General features: G+C 38.1%; 2 protein-coding genes and 1 long non-coding RNA gene across 6 annotated transcripts in view; 2 read left to right on the top strand and 1 right to left on the bottom strand.

Moving 5' to 3' along the window:
• LOC111327242 (band 4.1-like protein 4) overlaps positions 1-6,607 on the top strand; it is a 31,356-nt gene extending 24,749 nt beyond the window's left edge. For both annotated transcript variants that reach the window (XM_088757512.1, XM_088757513.1), the window contains exons 24-27: positions 308-537; positions 1,864-2,077; positions 2,523-2,619; positions 3,686-6,607. In XM_088757512.1, coding sequence (XP_088613638.1) covers positions 308-537; positions 1,864-2,077; positions 2,523-2,619; positions 3,686-3,778 — 634 coding nt within the window. In that variant the 3' untranslated portion in view covers positions 3,779-6,607. The remainder of the gene's footprint in view (positions 1-307; positions 538-1,863; positions 2,078-2,522; positions 2,620-3,685) is intronic.
• Positions 2,120-3,792, bottom strand: LOC148732828 (uncharacterized). Its single transcript, XR_016000203.1, has 2 exons — positions 3,672-3,792; positions 2,120-2,650 (listed from the first exon to the last, which is right to left on the bottom strand). It is a non-coding gene; the product is annotated as an uncharacterized LOC148732828 (long non-coding RNA).
• A 2,365-nt stretch (positions 6,608-8,972) lies between the features above and the next one.
• LOC111327252 (C3 and PZP-like alpha-2-macroglobulin domain-containing protein 8) overlaps positions 8,973-17,170 on the top strand; it is a 44,882-nt gene continuing 36,684 nt past the window's right edge. For 2 of the 3 annotated variants that reach the window (XM_088757509.1, XM_088757508.1), the window contains exons 1-10: positions 8,974-9,174; positions 11,542-11,731; positions 12,162-12,339; positions 13,741-13,793; positions 13,941-13,961; positions 14,781-14,832; positions 15,071-15,144; positions 15,809-15,848; positions 16,532-16,616; positions 16,979-17,093. In XM_088757509.1, coding sequence (XP_088613635.1) covers positions 9,110-9,174; positions 11,542-11,731; positions 12,162-12,339; positions 13,741-13,793; positions 13,941-13,961; positions 14,781-14,832; positions 15,071-15,144; positions 15,809-15,848; positions 16,532-16,616; positions 16,979-17,093 — 873 coding nt within the window. In that variant the 5' untranslated portion in view covers positions 8,974-9,109. Of the gene's footprint in view, positions 9,175-11,541; positions 11,732-12,161; positions 12,340-13,740; positions 13,794-13,940; positions 13,962-14,780; positions 14,833-15,070; positions 15,145-15,808; positions 15,849-16,531; positions 16,617-16,978; positions 17,094-17,170 lie in introns of all 3 variants that reach the window. The other variant, XM_088757507.1, reaches the window with a different exon arrangement.

Genomic DNA, 17,170 nt, shown 5'->3' on the forward strand with positions numbered 1-17,170 from the left:
GTCCAGTGTCAGAAATCCATGTGATAAAATTTGTTTACGAAGGTGGTGTTACTCATGCCCTTTCACTCGGCTGCGGGATGTCATTCCGACTACACTGTCAAAGTTTCTTTTGAGAAGTAGATTTTCACAACTAACGAAAGTGGCGAGTTGGCACTTTCAAATAATCCACCTCAGAGATCGTTTTGGACACCTCTGATTTCAGTGCTCGATCGAAAACGTCGTTTACTTGTAGACGGATTTGGTGTGAAAGGGTCGTTAATTTAAGTGCTCATACGAGCTTAACGCGTTTTTGTTTGTCTACTTACAGGGAGATGGTTCCAGCACTGGACGTGATCCGCTCGCGAGTGGCGGTAGCCCGAGTCAAGGAAGGAAGTGGCGGAAAACATCGCCATCATCGGCAACACCGGCACAGTCACTTAGGATATCAGTCCAGTGAATCAGGGTACTCAGCCATGTCAGCTCCTCCAGCTCCTAAGGGCTCACAGGTGTTGTTAGAATTAGGTCCGGACTCGGCGTCACCTACAAAACATGGCCCAGGTAAGTAAGGTGCTTTCAATAGTCTGAAAGTTCTTAAGGGTACTCGGAGCATTTTGCTCCTTTTTATCCCTGTGTTGACGAGATGCTTAAACGTAAACCTATTTTGTAGGTTTTAGGACACGATTTCACGTTTTACGCATCTCCAAAAAAGTTAACTTTGTCGAGAGATGAAATTGAAATTGTAGAAAGTGGTAAGGGAGATATCCAACTCCTGCATAGTGTGTTCGTCTGCGTTCTGATAAGCTGTTATGATAGTCTTACTACGCATAAGATTTGCTCGTCGTTGGCCTATTGACCACTACAGGGGTTTCGCCCTTTGAAGCTTTCCACCCAAATGCAGGGTTCTTGTTAAGAGCCGCTAACCGGTTATTTTTACGGGCTGTTCAAGTAAATGTTACCGGCTATTTCACTGAGACCCGGGACTGAAATATTTACTGAAGTTATCAAACGATTTTTTTAATTTCTTGGAAACCAATGTTGTGAAGATATCTATCACATGTTACCAGTTTCAAAATACACCATATGTTAAAGAAATCCTGCTTTTTTGACCAAATTCGTCCCTCGCAGTCACCTCGTGAAATGACCTTCACCATGCTTTCCATCCATTCTTCTCACGGCCAAGCGAAAAGGCCCAGCATTAATCGAGAACCGTCACGGTTGGCAACATGGCGTCCACACGTGGAAAACCTACCCCTAGACCCCGGTGGGGGCCTATGTGGCCCGCGCACCCCAGCATGAGGGAAGGTAACAAAGTTACCTGCTGTTTCTTATTTTTTACCTCCTGTGAAAAACTTTAGCAAGAACCTTGCAAATGGCGTCAACATGTAACAACTAGACCCTATGCTTCCCTGCGTAATAGATCGTAGATGACTTCAAAACGTGATAAGAACAAAAAAGTGGCTGGCGAGGCGAAGCTTAGTGTGTCACTGATATACTGAGTACATTTGACATCTCCTGTGATCGAAACGTACAGATGAATGGCACAATAGAATGTATTTGTTTTGTATGATAAAAAAAGCAGGTTGTTGTTAATGGTTACGTCATCAATGTGTTTCTCCTCCAATAGATAAAAGCCAATCAAAATGCGCGTAAATTTCAACTTATCAAACAATAGCCCATTTCCTAATTACTTTTAGCTTTGTTTCCAAAGCGAGTCCTGGTGCTCATCCTTTCATGTGGTGGTAAGTTTTTATTCACATGCAAATTAGTCTCATTTTCACAAGAATGGTTGAGCCCCAGGCCTCGTTTTGAAAAAGAGGCCGGAGGTAATTCGGAAATGGCCTATGAAGAATAAATATCAAGGTATTAAATGTTGAATTTTATCAGGTGGTACGCCAACTGGACCAGGGTCTACTACAGGCTCAAACAACAACCACCCCTTACCGAGGCGACCCTCGTTTGGCCAAGAACAACAGGGAATGTTTTCAAGTCGTACGGCTCCATTGCCACGGGATGGAAGCCCTGATGGTCAGTACGTGAAAGTGGAGTACCCAAATGGAGTGATCATACACGACACGAGAAATCAAGGACGTATTCCCAAGTAAGATTCGTATGGTGTGGTGTAAAGAAAGCAAAGTAATCAAGGATTGCTTTGTTTCTTTAATTTAATTCCCTCTGTGATTGGTCCAGAAAACTTGTGCCACTTTTTCCACCAATCAGACGCTAAACTTATCACGACTTGATCACCGGCGTTTTCCCGCGCTTTAGGTTATTTTTACCTTGAGTTCTCATTGGCTCTTAAAGGTCTTTCCTTTTTGCTGATTGGTCGTCGTGATTGCTTTAGTATTGGTTTTGCCACAGTCAATCGAAAAGTGTTATATTGTTTGAGTTTCATAATTGATCTCGCGCAACACTCCCAGTCAATCAGATGCAAAACAAGAGCTAAACTAAATCGCCCGCCTTTTCCCACGCTTCAGACAGTTTACTTCAGCAGAGCCTCCCTTTTCTGAGTTCGCAACTGTTATATGTGCATCTGCTTGTTTCAGCCATGTTATGTATCAGGCAGCATTACAGCTGAATGGAGTAAGTCGAAATCATCACAATTCATCAGTCAAAAACTCGGCTACGGACTACATCGAAGTGGTAAGTGCCATGATCATTTCAACCCCAATATCTGAAAAAAGATTAGATTCTCTCAACTGATGGCTATACAGTTCTTTGTGATAGAGTTCTCTGATCGTCCGGCTGTGTGTAGTCCTGAGAAGGACTGTTGTCGAGAGAAATGACTGACGTCACGACAACCTGAGCGGAAGCCATTATCATAGTTAAGAGAATAGTTGTTGTCCGTCGAATGTACCAAGTCCGGTACTTCTACCTCAGAACTACACTCATCCGGACGATCAGAGTACTATATCACGTTACCCCCATTTAGTATACAGTTTGTCGGCTGTTTATAAGAATTTGGTACCATATCAAGGCATTTTCCTGGATGATAATTTTCTTTCCTTTGGTCACCTGTTTGCTTGATAGTGTATTCAGATAAGAAGAAGAATTTATTATTTTATCACTCTTGTGGGGAAAGGATTGAAAATAGAAGTGATACTAAACTTGCTTTTAAACGCAGGCTTAACGTCCAGCAAAAAGAACTTAGTAATTCTGTCTTGGTCACTCATGAAAGTTGAAGGTTAAAATTCTTTGTGCCGATTAACATGTAACTTCTCTTCACAATATCAGTGGAAAAGTTAGGAAACAGGTGCAGAGAAAAGACAATTATCACAGAAGGGTATTACTATGTTGATGAAACACTAAATTTTTCTTACTAATTTAAAAGAAATGTAGAGGAACTTTATTGAGGAATTGTGAGCCACATCTACAAAGAATGTGGGCTACAGTACCTAGCCTGCAGTGCCGGCTTATTTTGGGTGCACGCGTGCACATTTTCGTATTAGGCCGCCATCTTAGATTTGGTAACTGTGGAGGATTGGGGCGAGGAAATATTTGCCGAGGGAGTAGGTTGCCCATTTTTCCACTGAACACGTACTTCCTCGGCAAATATTTCCTCGCCCCAATCCTCCACAGTTACCAAATCTAAGATGGCGGCCTAATACGAAAATGTGCACGCGTGCGCCCAAAATACGCCGGCACTACAGGCTAACAGTACCTGGCAGTGTATCTCTAGTTTAACGTCGTCTCACATTTTCCTTTTGAGGTGTCCGGTCCTACCAAGAGAGGGGACTCTCCTCCATATTACTATTCCAGCCCGTCTCATATGATGCCCAGCAGTAAGTCAACGGTCCTATAACTCGGCGAGAGAGAACAACGAGATGTCACGTTTCCCCTTGGTAGAGGGCCTGGAAACGAGCTTACGCTTCAGCTTGGGCTCGTGCCAAGACCCCCCGGGAAGAAATTTTTTTTCGACTGTCTTTTACTTGACGAATTTTTAAGGTCCTCAATTACCTGTCTGGGACAACTAAGTTAAGGCAAGTTAGGCAAGGATCTCTAGATACAATTACTCGAAACCTAGTGCAATGAATATTTGCAAAGGGTAGTCAACGCTCCCTTTGGCGACCGTGTTCAGTTCATACTTACATGCTAGTGTCAGTTTAAGCGCACACAAGAAATGAAGTAGGAGTGTTAATCCTGCGACGTCTATTTCTGTCGCTGAAATCTCGCCAAATAACAATGGTATCAACGACATTTCTGACTGCGCGGCGCTGGAATTTTGACCCTTTCCTGTTAGACTTTGCTCTACTTTGTGAAAATATGTCATATTTTTTTATCCCTCTGTCAATTGGCACTTCGTAGTCCAATCTCCAGGGGGTCAGTCCTACCGAAGTCTGTTCATGATCTTTTACAGTGCGTGCTTACTTGTAAGCTTATTTGCAAAAAGATCAATTGTACGTTTGAAATGTTTGCAAATCATAGCTGCTCGAAAACCGTTGAAATTCTTTATTTTTTATGATAGGCACAAATGTTGTTTTAAAGATGTGTAGTTTGAGAGTAAAGCGGCATGGAGCTGTTAGATTAACGCAAAATATCAACAGAAAGCTTTTTTGAAAATTCGATATTTTATTTTCCTACTTTGGGTTTATGAATTGTCTATATTTCAACAAGTCTGTGTGTTTTAAATTGAACACTCTGCTGTGTCAGTCCACAAGACACTTGTAGAATTACTCTTCGACATGTTTTCTCGCTTGATGCATTGATATATATTTTTTTAAATTATTTTATTGGAGATATCCTTTTAAATGTACAGATGTACAAGAAGTTACGTTCACTTTATTATTTAAGTCTCATCTTCTTCATTATCTTTGTAGACATCAAATTAGATTCGTTAGTCAGAAGCCCGTTTTTTCTCACTTTGTAAAGACTGTCCCTGAAAATATGCTTACATGAGGTTGCGTGTTTAAGCATTTAAATCTCTGATTGGCTATTGAATGTGGCTCATTTGCCCTCACCAATCATCTCTAAGTATGGTGTTTGTAGCCAATCAGACGGCGACCTATGTTCAGCTCAAACATGTTTTCCCGCGCTTCCCGTGCCCTAAGATACCGTTTTCTTTCAGCTTCTCAGGATCATCGGTGTTTTGTTCATTGGCTGTGTTGAACTTGGTCTTGGTCGTGACTGAGGCAGTCTTAACAAAACTGCTGTAATTTGATGTAAGACTGGGTGGCCTGTTGCCTGGTTTTTTAGTCTCGGTATCTGTACAATTTGTTCCTAACGATCGGCGATCATAGTAATGGTATCCACGATGTGGAAGAGTATAGAATAGTTTTGAAAGGTGTCGGGCAAGGAAAGCCGGAAAAATCAAATTTGAAAAACGATGCTCTAGTTTCGATTGAGAGTACTTTGAGTGTACATATTTTTTTGTGTGTGTGGATTCGCCCTCTGTATTTTGAATTAGTAATCTTTGCTGTTTATTTGGTCCAAATTGATTTGAATGCTGTAATGAACATTGGGTATGTTGAGGTCGATCGATAACAGAAAAAAGTTAGCGAAAACTTAGAAAATGGTCCGGCTCTCCTACCCACTCATCTCCACGAATAGCCTAACCTTTCCACTGGAAATCAAAACTTAGTCACACACTGCTTGCAAATATACTTTTTAACCGTGTTGTAAATGCGTACGTGTGTATACGAGTAACAAAGAAGGTTGTAATGTTATCTTTTGAGCGCCCTTCAGGAAATCTTACGCCCCCGTAATTTTTATATTGCGTTTTACTTTTTAAGTGTACGGTACCGAAATAGGTTTTAGCCATATTTTATCAGTCATGAATTCAAGTGGCTGTACTATTAGAAACGTGACCAGTTTTCATGTGAACCTCGATCGGCCTTAACAATGGTTCCTTTCTGTACCAATCTTGTTTCGAACTGTGAGTGATGAGTAATTGGCGCAAACTTCGCTTCCAGGGCCCTCTCTCTTCTTGGAAACGGGGTTGAACGGACGCAAACCGAGCCCAGCGGAGTTGCGGCAAAAATTCACTCTGCCAAAATTTTTCTTTTTTTCATCCTCACCACACTTGCTCCTCGTTTATTTCTTGCCTCCTGTTTTATTGTCACAGTTTCAGAACAAATGCTTTCAAGTCAATAATTGGAAGGAAATTTTGTAGTATGCAAAAATTTTCTCCAAATATCATGGAGTACATTGGTCCCTTTTTACTCAAATTGTATTGTATGCTTTCATCCAAGTCACTGACGTTTAGTTTTCTATTTTGATATTTGTTTTTATCTTGCTAACTTTTAAACCAGTTAAAATCGAATCATGTCAAGCGCAATATTTGAGCATGGCGTTCCTTATCTTTCGCCTCGATCTAATATATTTCAGCCTTCACAACACAGCACTGTACGGTAGCCTCCGTTAGAAGTTTATCCATTCTAAAGTCAGAAAGGTCTTTGAATCTTGAGCAATTACTGTCTGAAAAATGAACCTTACATTACGTATTGAGTTTGATTTGGTGCGGTCCAAAACGTCCAAAACTAATGGAACCATTATGGGAACGATCGATCCACATGGAATTTGTGGCCTTACACTTGACTTGGTTCGACTCTAACTGAAATTTGCAAAGCGTTATTGTGTCCAACAAAGTATTTTTCTGTTTTAGAACTTCTTTTCAGAAGAAGAGATTCCACTTTTTTTTTTTTTTTTTTTTTTTCAATATATTAATGATTCTATTGTATTTGCATTTATGTATTTATTGTAATTAAGAGGACCACAAGTTTATTAGTGTTTGTGCACTATCACGTGCTATCCTCAATAAATAAAGTCTTACTACTTAAAAAGCTGTTCAAGTCTTAAATAACAGGAAATAAATTGAAATTGAGAAATGGGCCTTGATTATTTCAGTCGTTGCTCATATCTGTTAAGGATATCTTTAGATGACGTGTTACTCTTTGCTGAGGTGGCGATTTATAAAATGCCTTACATAAAAAAAAAAAAAAATACCCGAATAGAGCTATTTTATTTTGTGAGTTGTATATTCGGCACACTGATGGAATTTATGCCCAGATTTGTTTCCCCGTAATTACTGTAATCTTCATCTCTATTAAGCGGTCGCGGTCGCCTTTAACTGAGTCCCAATGGCCCAAGATAAAAACAATTTTCTAATATCCTCCACCTGTGCTGAACGGTCACTTGTAGTGTGACCACTCGAATAACACTAAATTTAGTTAATTTTTGCCTCCCGAAATCGGTGTCAGTGGGATTTAAAAGTGATTTTTTGTACATTAAGTGCTCAATTACGGGTCAATTGTGGGAAAACAGCAGGTCCACATCAGCTTATACAGTTGCCAATAAATTCAACCTGCTTGAACAAATAAACATGATGATGATGATGATGATGATGATGGATAGAATGGCAATTTTTATCGTTTATTAAAATACCCCTATTCTGTGGAAAGGGTACTTAGCAGTCAACTTGTATTAGTGATCATTCCGCCATTTCCCGTGGGTGACCGCTAAATACAAGTTTGACTGTACTTTCCTGCAGGCGAAGAAACTGCTCTTGCCGAAACGCTAATAACGACGATTTACTGAGGGCCAGCTCCTAGGCTAGGCTACCCTATGGGATCTCAAAAGACGTGAGGAGTCATGAATGACATATTTTAACATCTAGACTTCCCAAAGGAGATAACTGTTGTAGGGCTCCTGCTTCTTGCCACGGAACAACGGTAAAATAATTCTAAGTTCCCACAGAAAAATCTCGTAGGACCAAACACCTAAGAAATGTAAAAGCTACGCATTCGTATTCTTTGTGTTCGAGCTTACTCGAAACATCCATCCACGAATCACCTACTAAAAAGCTTCCCTTCGTATGACTCCACAGGTCATTCTGGTAGAATTTTCTGCCGCTTAAACAGAAAATTGCAAATACACTTTTCTCCAGAAATTTCATTTACCCCTCAACGCAAAAAAATTGTTTCTCTAAGAAAAATAAATCCCGTAAAACTGTCATGAGGGAACAAAGTTACTTAAAACCGCAGGCGGTCAGGTATGGGCTTGACGAACGTCAGTTCCGGATCGAATCAGTTGTAAAAACACAAGGTTACCAAAAATCACGGCCTGAATTTTTGTGTCCACTTGAGTACTGGCATGATTCTGTTGTTGTTTTGTTACTATTGAAAATTAAAAACTGAGAAGACGTACTGAGAAACCGAACTCTTATTTGAAGACGTAAAATTTCTAAAAAGCTCATTTTCAAAAAAATAACTCTAAGTTCACACGGAAAAATCTCGTAGGACCAAACACCTACGAAATGTAAAAGCTAACGCATTCGTAATTTTCAGGAACAAACTTCGTACGTGAGGCTGTTTCAACGGAAGAAGTTAGTAATTAGGATTAACGATTAAGACAAATCATAGTCCAAAGGTAATCAGTTTTGCGGTTTTTAAGATCTTGTAGGGCATTTCTTAGTAGAGATTGGTTTTGGGGTGAAGTTACAGAAGTATAAATAGTCAATACTTAAGTCGAAGTGGAGCCAGCTTTAGAATAGAATTTTGGATACCTCAAGTAATCCTCAACGAAAATCTGCTCCATACATAACATTATGAGATGGGAAAAAGGAAAATGAACATGAGGATTGTCAAAATTTTCAGCATAGGGATGTTTTCTCATTCCAAATTTTCATGGGAATGGCAGCACCTAAAAGCACAGAATTACTTATCAGAGTAGGATAGCCTTTCTCACCAAAATTTTATTCACGAATTCTAGTCCTAGTCCATCACTAATATGGACGCACTCAGGGAGATTTCACTTTTCAGCTGAAAATCGTCTTCATTACAAATCCCTTTTAGATTTTCTTGCGTCCGGGTATCTTACTACTTATTCCATGTTTATTTCATTAAGGGTTTGAAATTCTAGGAAAAATTGGAACAATTATTTTTGGGTTGAATTACAAATTTCATCACCTGTGGGGAAGAGTTAGGGAATGGTAGTATTAGATTTCGCATTAAGTGTCATGATCTCTTCAGGTCTCTCCTTTATCATCTCAATTCGTTAAACGGAAGCCGTGGGTGCGAAAGTTCTTAATTTCAATTTTGCGCAACCGTTTCAGCCTCCCCCGTTATATAAGAAACGAGATCGCCGGGTCATTCACACGTAAAGACATCTTTGCTCACTAGACGCGAGCAAGATAAAGATGAAGGCAACAGTTGCGCTTGTCTTAGCCGCAGTTTTAGTTCAATCCGGGAGTCTTGTCGAAAGGTAAGCCTAAACATGTACTGTCTTCTTGCTTTCGGGCAATTTTTCAGATAACATCGCTTTTAAAGAAATATTCTTCGGAAATTGCGCCTTTGGACGACGTGCTTGGGTATATTGTACGTTAGACCTCTTCCAAAATCGTACAAGCGCTTTAATATTTCTTTCTGTCATCACAACGTAAGAGTCAGTATAAACCCACACAAATTTTAGCCGCGGAGTATCTGTGCCAGGGCCTCGATGACAGTCTATTAAAGATTATAGATAAAAGGTAGATAAATGGTATATCCGTAAAACTTTTAATTTGGTAAGCTCTTAAATTGATTTCTAGACATACCAGTCATTCGAAATGAAACTGCACAGTATTAAGTGAAATATGCCGTACTGAAAAAATTACAGCGTCAACGATCGAACTCGAAGGAACGTGGTGCTTTTCAGCTTTTCAGGAAGTCTATATCAGAAATCACAAGATATTGAGAAATTACCCACAGTTGTTCCAAATCCTATTGAATCACATATTATCTATCATTTTCGAGCAAATTATTATGATCCCTTAAATCAGATAAACAATAGACGGCAGTTTGCGGGAAAATATGTTCGGATACATGTCTCCGAAAAGCAAAACAGCTTTTCCGAGAGCCGAAGCTCGCTAAAACTGTCTCCATGGCACAATATTTCTGTTGCGCGGTAAAAACCCCTTACATGCACGTCACTCGCCGTCATTTACTATCCAGTTGCATTTGGTTTGACGTTACAAACAAACTCGTACACTAAAGGACACTCAGGGGACCCTAGCTCAAGTAAACTTGATACGCAATTTGCCTAATACACAAATTATGCAATGATTTTAAACTTTACCTTTCAGTTTTTGTCGTACATCAACAAATATAATTGGCTACTTGTTTACCTGTTATGAACTCCTTACCTATTCGTAAAATGACGACGATTTTAAAAACATTGTTTGTTTTTTTAAATATTGTCAAGCTAAGGTACACTGTAAAAACTCTTGAAGTGTCCATCAAGTGCAGATTTTGGGTCACTCAAGGGTTCAGTTAAAAGTCCATATAGAAAACACAGAGCGCCGGCTAAGCTCTTCTCAATACAGCCTTGGCTGTACTTCTCTTCTCCTGTAAAGGCACTAAAATGCTTCTCAATCTTCAATCAATTTCTACTGCTACTTTCTACTCTTTCTACATATCACGCGCGCGAGCAGAATATTTGACTAAGTATAGTCAGGGTTATGGGGTCATGAATTTGATCAGTGATATTTATATCTACTATTGTTGTGTTGAAAACAATTCACAGCGGGTGTTAACTGTCGCAGCTTTCTCTAAATTTTTTCGAAGATTGGTTTGATCCGTGGGAAACACATATCTCCTTCCGAATCAGTGATATCCGCACATCTTCGCGGTTTATTCGAAGTTGAACCTCGTTATCAGGTCGAGTCGATAGAGTTCAGTCAATGTTTACGCCATGTTTGGCTGTAAGTTTCCTCCCAGGGTTTGCCAAAAATAGGTGGTTTCATGCTCAAAAAGGGTACCATTATGTTTTGAATGGATCGTAGAAAATTTTCAAGAATTTTAAGAGTGACTACAACGAATTTTATCAGAAGTATTGAAGATTGAAGAAAGAGCCTGCTGACTTACTTGTACAATGTAATAATGTAAGTTTACTTTTTCCTCGATATTTTATTCTTTTGTTTTGAGATGTATCCCGTTTCCTTTACTTCACACAGAAAGAAAAGCAATAGAAACACGAGACAGCTGTATGCTTGTGGCTGATTTTCACAAAACCTTTAATGGTATATTTATAATTTGGTTATCAACTTATTTCTCCAAATTTAAAGGAGAGATAAGAGAAGATTTTCAAAATGAAAGTTTAGAGATCAGTTAAACGAAATGGATCAAACTGAAAAATAGTGAAGACTGCAATTATCCCGGTACATGTGTAATAGGTAATTTATTTTGTCTTCTTTCCAGAGGAGGTAAAACTGGAGCCTTAATTTGGTCCTGTGTCAATTGTTCTTCTAAGGCATAGCATTGTCTTATATTGGTGCTCAGCTAACTCACAGAAAAAAAAACTTGATAGGTGTAGTTCTTCTCCAGAAAAGAAAAGAATCATATACTTTTTTGGTGGAGATAAGGCTTTTATTGAAACCTCTGGATGATAGTGAATAATATTTCACTTAAACTTTTAAAAAGTTGCATTTATCTGCAAGGTTTCACTCCAGTCCTTCCCTTTGGAGATGTTACCACTTGTGAAGTCTCTAACATCCTAAATGTGCAACATATTGAGCTCCCCAATTTTTTCTGACTAATCATTGTCACTTTTGACTGCTTTTTTTTTTTTTTTCATTGTTTTCTTTCTATGCAGTGGCTACCTTATAACATGCCCTAGACTTTTCCGTGCTGGCAGCACCCAAGAATTATCTGTCAGTCTCATTAATGTGTCTAAAACATGGTCCATCAATGCTTCACTGACCTACAGGTCAGGAGGGGGTGATGCTATAGCTAGTGATGGAGCACAGTTCACTAGTGACTCAGAAGGAACCCTTAAACTCCAAGTAAGTGTATCAAAGGTTCAAAATGTTCTTGAATGACCCATTTTTTTTTTCAAATCAGAGTAACTCTTACTAGTAATATTTTAAAGGGAGGTAGAATATATCTTTTACTACACTTTGAACTTTGGTGGAAAAAATTATCCAAATTTACTCTTAACCAGGTTTAGCAATTTGTGTGTGGAAAATTTTAATCTATGTTAAAATGGCTCCTATGTAATGTGCAAGCAATAAAAAAGTTACACAGTCACAGGCAGTGGTTTACATGCAAAGGTGTATGTTTTAATTCGCCGTTTGTCATTCACTGCACACATTTACTTGTACTCTTTTGCAAAAATGCTTTTGCTGTGGGAAATAAAAAATATAGAAATGATAATTCAAACATTGTTTGCATATGTGATGGGTTTGTTACCTGAATTTGTTTGTTTCATTCAAGATACCACGAAATTTGAAAACCAACAAGAGGGACAGCTTTCAAGCAAAGTTGAACGTCTTTGGAAGAACAGTTCATGGAAGGTTTGTCTTTCAGCACAGTGAAACAATAACCATTAAAATTCCGAAGATTTCTGTCTTCATTCAAACAGACAAGCCAATCTACAAACCAGGCCAGACAGGTAATTTTACCATATTCTATCAGGATATTTTACCTGTGGGTGGAGAAACTGTGAGATAGAACCATGTCCTTTACCAAAAGGGCTTTTACCCTTTAACCCTTTTAAGTGATTAACTTGCAACTTCTCCCTGTGATTCAAATATGTTATCTAGCAAACAGGTAAGGAGAATAGATGAACTTATCAGAAAGAGAGTGTTATGTTGTCATTACACCGACTTCTCGCGACCAATTTAAATTTATGGCAGTCCGTGGGGAGAACTTGAATATTAATTAGATCTTGGGAATTAAAGGGTTAGGTTAGTACTTTATTTAGTTATCTACAGCTATTGCTACAAGAATAAGATAAAAAGATGTTTCTTTTCTTAAGACCAAAAGTGCTATTTTTGATTACTGCTAATGACCTCTAAATTCTGTTTGGAATTATAATAATGAGACTTCTGAGCCTACAAATGAGAAACAAGGGCAAATATAACATAACTAAAGCAAAGCGCGCGCTCTGATTGGTTAATTCAGCATCTACTATTTGCCCATGGGGGTATGCTGCTGACGTGAGCAAATGCTATGACTGCTTTTCCGCACGTGCTTGTTTTTTCTGATCACGTAAGATTTGTTAATGTATCAATGTTATGTTATAAAACAAATGGTAAACGCCACAGTTTGTTCATAGTTCTGCTGAACTCTTTCACCGGTTGTTGGATACAGACCTTATAAAGAGGATTTTGGTCGTTATTTCAGGAAGCATGATTAAACTTTATTGAGTTGCTGGTTTGCAGTTGGTTGTTATGAATGAATTTTCGCGCGTTTGTTTTCTCTTGTCATGTAAGACTACACAAACATTTTTTTGCGATGTAGCTCAATAAGTTATGTTATAAAACAAATGGTGAATGCCATAGCGTGCACTATTGAGTTATGGCTGCACTTGGGAGGTTTGCTAAGCACTCAAGAAGCTAGAATCGCACGAGGCGATAGCCTAGTGCGACTCTTATGCTTCTTTCATGCTTAGCAACCTCCCGCATGTATCCATAACTCAACAGTACACGCTATGGCATTCACCATTTGTTAAGTAAAAGAAAACTTGATATTATCAACTGAGTTGATAATGCATCATTCAATTCAGAGCTTCAAGCCCCCTTCCCCACACCCCTTGGGCAAGCCCTGTAAACATCTAAACTAATGAAGGTTGGTTTGTTCCAATTCCCTTCCCCTTGGGGCCAAAACTGTGTTTCACAACCCCACCAAAATGACAGATATGAATGTCAATTCTTTTGTAAAAGAAAAGATTAGCAACAGTGACTATCCTGTAGACTTTTCCTTCTGAGCTATCTGCTAGCAAAAGTAAACTTTTTACAAAAGGCTTGCAGTTTTCATTAACAAAGTTTTATTTACCTTTTCTTTCTTTAAGTGAATATGCGTATTGTTGGTGTGGATGAAAACCTTAAGCCCTTAGCAGGACAGGTCAGATCTATCAAATTTAAATTTATTTTTTATTGACTTTTTAGGCAAATTATATTGCAAAATGTTATGGTACAGCAGAACACTTCTTTTGAATAGTTGACTCATAGAATTGTTATTAATTATGCCTCATGTGATGTTTCTCTGCAGGTCAATAGAGTTTCCATCATTGTAAGTAAAATTATTTGGCATTCAGTAGTTTGTGGTCAATAACTATATTCTTGTTATTGGAAGATACCATTGAATAAATACTCTTGGAAATGGCAACTTCTTTTGTTTTAATGATAATGAAGTACGGTAAACACCAGCATATTAGCTGCACCTTTTTCCCTGAAATGTTTTGCAGCAAATCAGAAGTGGGGCTTATCTGGAATAACATCTGGATAATGTTTATAAATTAAAACACTTGCTGTTCAATGGCGTTAAAACCTTTCATTAAGAAACTTTTAATTGGTTTTAAAAAGTTTGCCCTGGCTTCCTCGGGCAGCGAAACAGTACTTAATAAGGAACGTTGTCATGCACTGTCATGAAAATTATGCTTTAAAAGCTTCTTGTGTTAAGTACCCTTTCTACTGATCAAATGCCTGGTCACTAAGATACGAATGACTCAATGAACATACTAGAGCTTTCCTGTTGTTTTATGTCAAAATCTGTTGAAATCTGACAAAAATACTGTCTGAACAATACTAGAATAAGATCAAACATTAATGTAGTTATAGATGACTTCCATTATGATACTATTACAGCTAAAATTATAGTTTAGGATTCAGAGTATTTTCCAATGTCAATGTGACTGGTGACTTTGCACTCATGTTCATTCACTGAAGCAACCAAAGTGAAGCATTTTTTCAAAACTCTTTTTCAAAAGCTCTTTATCCAAAACTGGATAAAGGATGGCCAAACTTGAGGTGCAGCTTATCTCTGAGTGTAAACTACATGTTGCTTTCTACGGTAGTGTACTCAGTTGCTGGTTATTGACAATTTTTTTAGAGTCCTGGTAAAGTACGCACGATGCAATGGGACAATGTGGATTTTGTTGGTGGTGAGTCAGTTACTGAGTGCTATTTTTTGTCTTTTATACAGAATAATCATAGTTCCATGTTTAAGCCAAACTTACTTACAGAGCATAGATACATGGCATGAGGACCATTTCCTTATCACTCATGTAGGCTTTTTGTTCATGCATGAAGTGTTACAGATAAGACTTCAGTTTCTTCTATTCCTTAAAAATAAAAACATATTAATGCAATGCCTTATTTTGCATTTTATTCATACCTTAGGAATTGTCAGTTTAAAGTTTCCTTTATCAAGCCAGCCTCTTCTCGGCGACTGGAAGATTGAGGCCGAGGTTAAGGTATAATACAGGACTCACATGGGTCTGAAAAAATTTGCAGTTAAGAGTTTTTTAATTTTCATGATTTCATTTTCTAGGCATGGAAAGTCAATGAATTGAATTGAATTGAATTTTTGTAAGAACAGTGAAGAAAGAAATACAGTGATTTAGTCATCTACCCCATCTATTACAGGTCATGCAAAAATGATAACTATTGTTAGTAGGTCACGAAAAGGAAATTAAATCCTAGAAAAATATAATGGAAAAATGAAAAATTTGAATTGTTACATGTCCATGCATGGCTTCTGCTCTCAATGCTTAGAGCATAGCAAAACAAAGCATTACAAAATGAGAACAAAAACATTGGGCCATATCCCTATTGTTGACTTGCCAAAGATTGGACCTATGAAGAGTTAACTGAGTTAATTATTGAAGAGGTGCTGAGAACTAAATGTTTTCAGTTTAGTTTTAGGAAGGGGACTTGTGAGGTTTGCTCTAAGTACATGTACTGCACAGTACAGGGCTCATTTTTCTTTGCTTGTGCCTCTTGGTCTGTTAACCATTTTATAGTATAAGGGATTCATTTTGGCTGACCAATTAAAGAGCTTTGTTCTACCCATAGTCTATCGATTTGATATTACAAACTTAAGGTAATTTTTTTAACAAAATCTTTCTTTTATGTAAGGGTGAAAAAGAAACACTTGTCTTTTCCGTGGATAAGTATGGTACGTCTTTTCATGAACAAATATATTAAGAAGATTGTACTGTCTAATTTTGTAATGTGAATGGGAAGTTCTGATTGGCTAACATATATGTATGCCATCTATCGGTTCATACACAGAACGTAAAGAAAAAACTGTTTCATACCAGGTGTTTATATCAGGGTGTTATGAATCTTTTGCTAGCTGCTTTTGATTAACAGTTGGCTCAAACAACCATGAAAAAGCAGGAAGTGGTATCATCAGTGTCCTGCTAGTGAGGATATTGAAAATATGTTTCTCACTTCATGAAATCCAATGTAGTTTTGTTTGAATTTCTCACATAGTTTGATTCTCACAAAACACTGAATGAGTGTCTCTCTGATAGACAATAATATCAATATTAATAACTTCGATAGTTTTTAGGGTACATATTGATATGGCAAACTACCCTGCCAGCAGAAAACCCTTCAATCTTCCTATAGTAAAGTTGGGAAAACTCTTCCTGACTATCTTATGAAGATTGATGGGACCTCTGCTGGCAAGCTTATGCCAAACATGAATGTTTTCAAATTATCATCTTTTTTTATGCCCTGAAATGTTGCAATTATACAGACAACCCCCTTTCTTACTCACCACTGGTGGCTATGGGAGGCAAACAACTATGCCAAATTAAACTTGAAACTTGCCATAACTTCTTCTATTTACAGTGCTGCCAAAGTTTGAAGTGACCATTGAGCCTCCATCATTTGTAGCCATAAAAAGCAAAGAGATTAAAGCAACTGTTTGTGCTCAGTAAGTCAGACATGTTGATTTGTAGTAAGAGTGTTCTTGTATTCTTGTATTATTATAAACAATGCATGTTGCAATGTATAATGCAGCTCCTTGAAATATTTCTGAGTGACAGTACAGGATCTGTGGTTAGTGTATCAGTAAGTTTCTGCCATTTGTTTTTCTCTGAATAAGGAGTGAGAGCTTTGGGCGAAAGGAAGTGGGATGATACTGCACAAGGTGAAGACAGGGTGTGTGTTATACATGGAAAGAAAAACAGATAACACTTATTCCATTGCTATGCTTACAGGGTCCTAGATATCATAAGAAGTTAGTCTACAGATTCAAGATATGTGTCAGTTATGACTGTGGGATTTTTTTCATAGATACACCTATGGAAAGCCAGTGAAAGGAACTGTTTCAGTGCTCTTTCAAATGAAACTACCTGACTGGTATTGGGGAAGAAATTCTATGGAAATGCAAATAACAACAGAGAAGGAGGTACAATTTATAGGAAAGCTTGGAGCAAAAATATCCCATTGATGTTTTAGTTATTCAAAAGAGCTACAAAGTTTTTA

The sequence above is a fragment of the Stylophora pistillata genome, chromosome 4 (assembly GCF_964205215.1).
Source record: "Stylophora pistillata chromosome 4, jaStyPist1.2, whole genome shotgun sequence".
Classification (NCBI taxonomy): Eukaryota; Metazoa; Cnidaria; class Anthozoa; order Scleractinia; family Pocilloporidae; genus Stylophora; species Stylophora pistillata.